General features: G+C 52.2%; 1 protein-coding gene across 1 annotated transcript in view; it reads right to left on the reverse strand.

The window, feature by feature from the left end:
- katnb1 (katanin p80 (WD repeat containing) subunit B 1) overlaps nt 1–1,616 on the reverse strand; it is a 13,871-nt gene that overhangs the window by 5,874 nt on the left and 6,381 nt on the right. Inside the window, exons 8-10 of the mRNA XM_008292078.1 lie at nt 935–1,110; nt 691–841; nt 16–200 (exon numbers count right to left, since the gene is read on the reverse strand). Coding sequence (XP_008290300.1) covers nt 16–200; nt 691–841; nt 935–1,110 — 512 coding nt within the window. The remainder of the gene's footprint in view (nt 1–15; nt 201–690; nt 842–934; nt 1,111–1,616) is intronic.

Below are 1,616 nucleotides of genomic sequence, written 5' to 3' on the forward strand. Positions count from 1 at the left end.
AGGTGAGAGCGGTACCTGCTGCAGGTGGTGGGTGGCCTCTCGTAGCTCCTGCGTATGGTGGCTCCTTTGTGATCCTTGGGCTCTGTGAGCGGCTGGTTGTCCTGGATGATTCCTTGGATCACGGAGCTGCCGCTCTTCTTCACCCTCTTCAGGTCGACCACGTAGGACGAGACGGTGGACAGGTGGTGGGACACGGCGATCTGATGAGAGCAGAGGTTAGAGTGTGGTGGAAGGAAACCTAAAGCCCTGAAACCACTCTGTGCCTCAGAAAGGTTCTGACAGCAGGTCTGTGGTGCTCAGGTGGATCTGTCACTAAGAGAAAAAGGCTTCATCTGAATGTGAAGAAACAGCATCAGAGCTTCTGGGAGGATCTGAGCATCAAACACTTCAGTTTCATCTGAAGAAACTGTATGCACCATTAGTTTCTGTTCTGCATCAGTTTATGGTAAAATGTCTTTATGACATAAAGGAAACCAGGTAACAGGTCAGAATCTGACAGAATGTGATGGATCCAAGTCCACCAGATTCAGACGCCGTGTGAGCTCATGATTCCTACATGAGTCTGAGCTCTCGTGTCTGAATAACGTCTTCTGCTTTGTTCCTGTCTCTATGGGGACAGACTACCCTGAGCACCTCCAGCAGCTGACTGGTCACAGTTGGTTCTGTGGAATCTCGTGAACCTGAACACACCAGCTGTTGGTTGCAGACAGCCAGGTCGGACACCTTCCCCCAGCCCACCGGCACCGTGTCGAAGCAGCGGTCCGGTTCCCAGCCGAACACCCGGAGGCAATCTGTGGCTCCGCTGTACAGACAGCAGCCGTCTGGACTGAACCGCATGCACCTGAAACCACAGAGTCACAGGTCAGAGGTCACAGAGGTCAGGGGTCATGTTCCAGCAGCACGTTGTCCAACCTGCCGTCTTGATAAAACTCACCTGACTGGAGTCGTGTTTCCCTCCAGCGAGCCGATCATGGTAAACTTCTCCAGATCCCACAGCTTGATGGTCCTGCAGGAAACACAACAAACACAAACATCCAGCAGGACGCTAACAGACTTCAACCAGGAAATAAACCTGTAAGTTCCTACAAACCCTGACTGAAGTGACCACAGAGACACAGACCAAGGACAGACATGCAGAACAACGGTCCTCATGTGATCAGGTGGGATGAGGACATTCGCTGGTTGGTCCAGTTACACAGACTCGAGCTGATCCTCCGACTCAGACCCACAAGTCTCCACTTCAGCTGCTCCTACACTCACCAAACTGTCCAGTTCTATTCCCGGCTGGGTTCTGAAGGTTTTATATGGACGGATCTAATTTACAGAACATGTTTTACTAAAATGTTGTTGACTCAGCTCCCAGTCTGGGTTCTGGAGGCAGACACCCTCTGTGCTTTAAGGTCAGGATGAAAACGTTCCTCTGTGATAAAGCTGATAGTTAGAGCTGCTCAGGATCACCTGAACTGTCCCTCAGTGATGCTGCTGTAGCTTCAGGCTGCCGGGGGACTCCCATGATGCACTGGGCTCCTCTCCTCTCTACGCTCCTCTCTACGCTCCTCTCCTCTTCTCTCCCCTCCTCTCCTCTCCTCTCCTCTCTACGCTCCTCTCCTCTCCTC

Source organism: Stegastes partitus, unplaced genomic scaffold (genome assembly GCF_000690725.1).
Source record: "Stegastes partitus isolate 25-593 unplaced genomic scaffold, Stegastes_partitus-1.0.2 Scaffold783, whole genome shotgun sequence".
Classification (NCBI taxonomy): Eukaryota; Metazoa; Chordata; class Actinopteri; family Pomacentridae; genus Stegastes; species Stegastes partitus.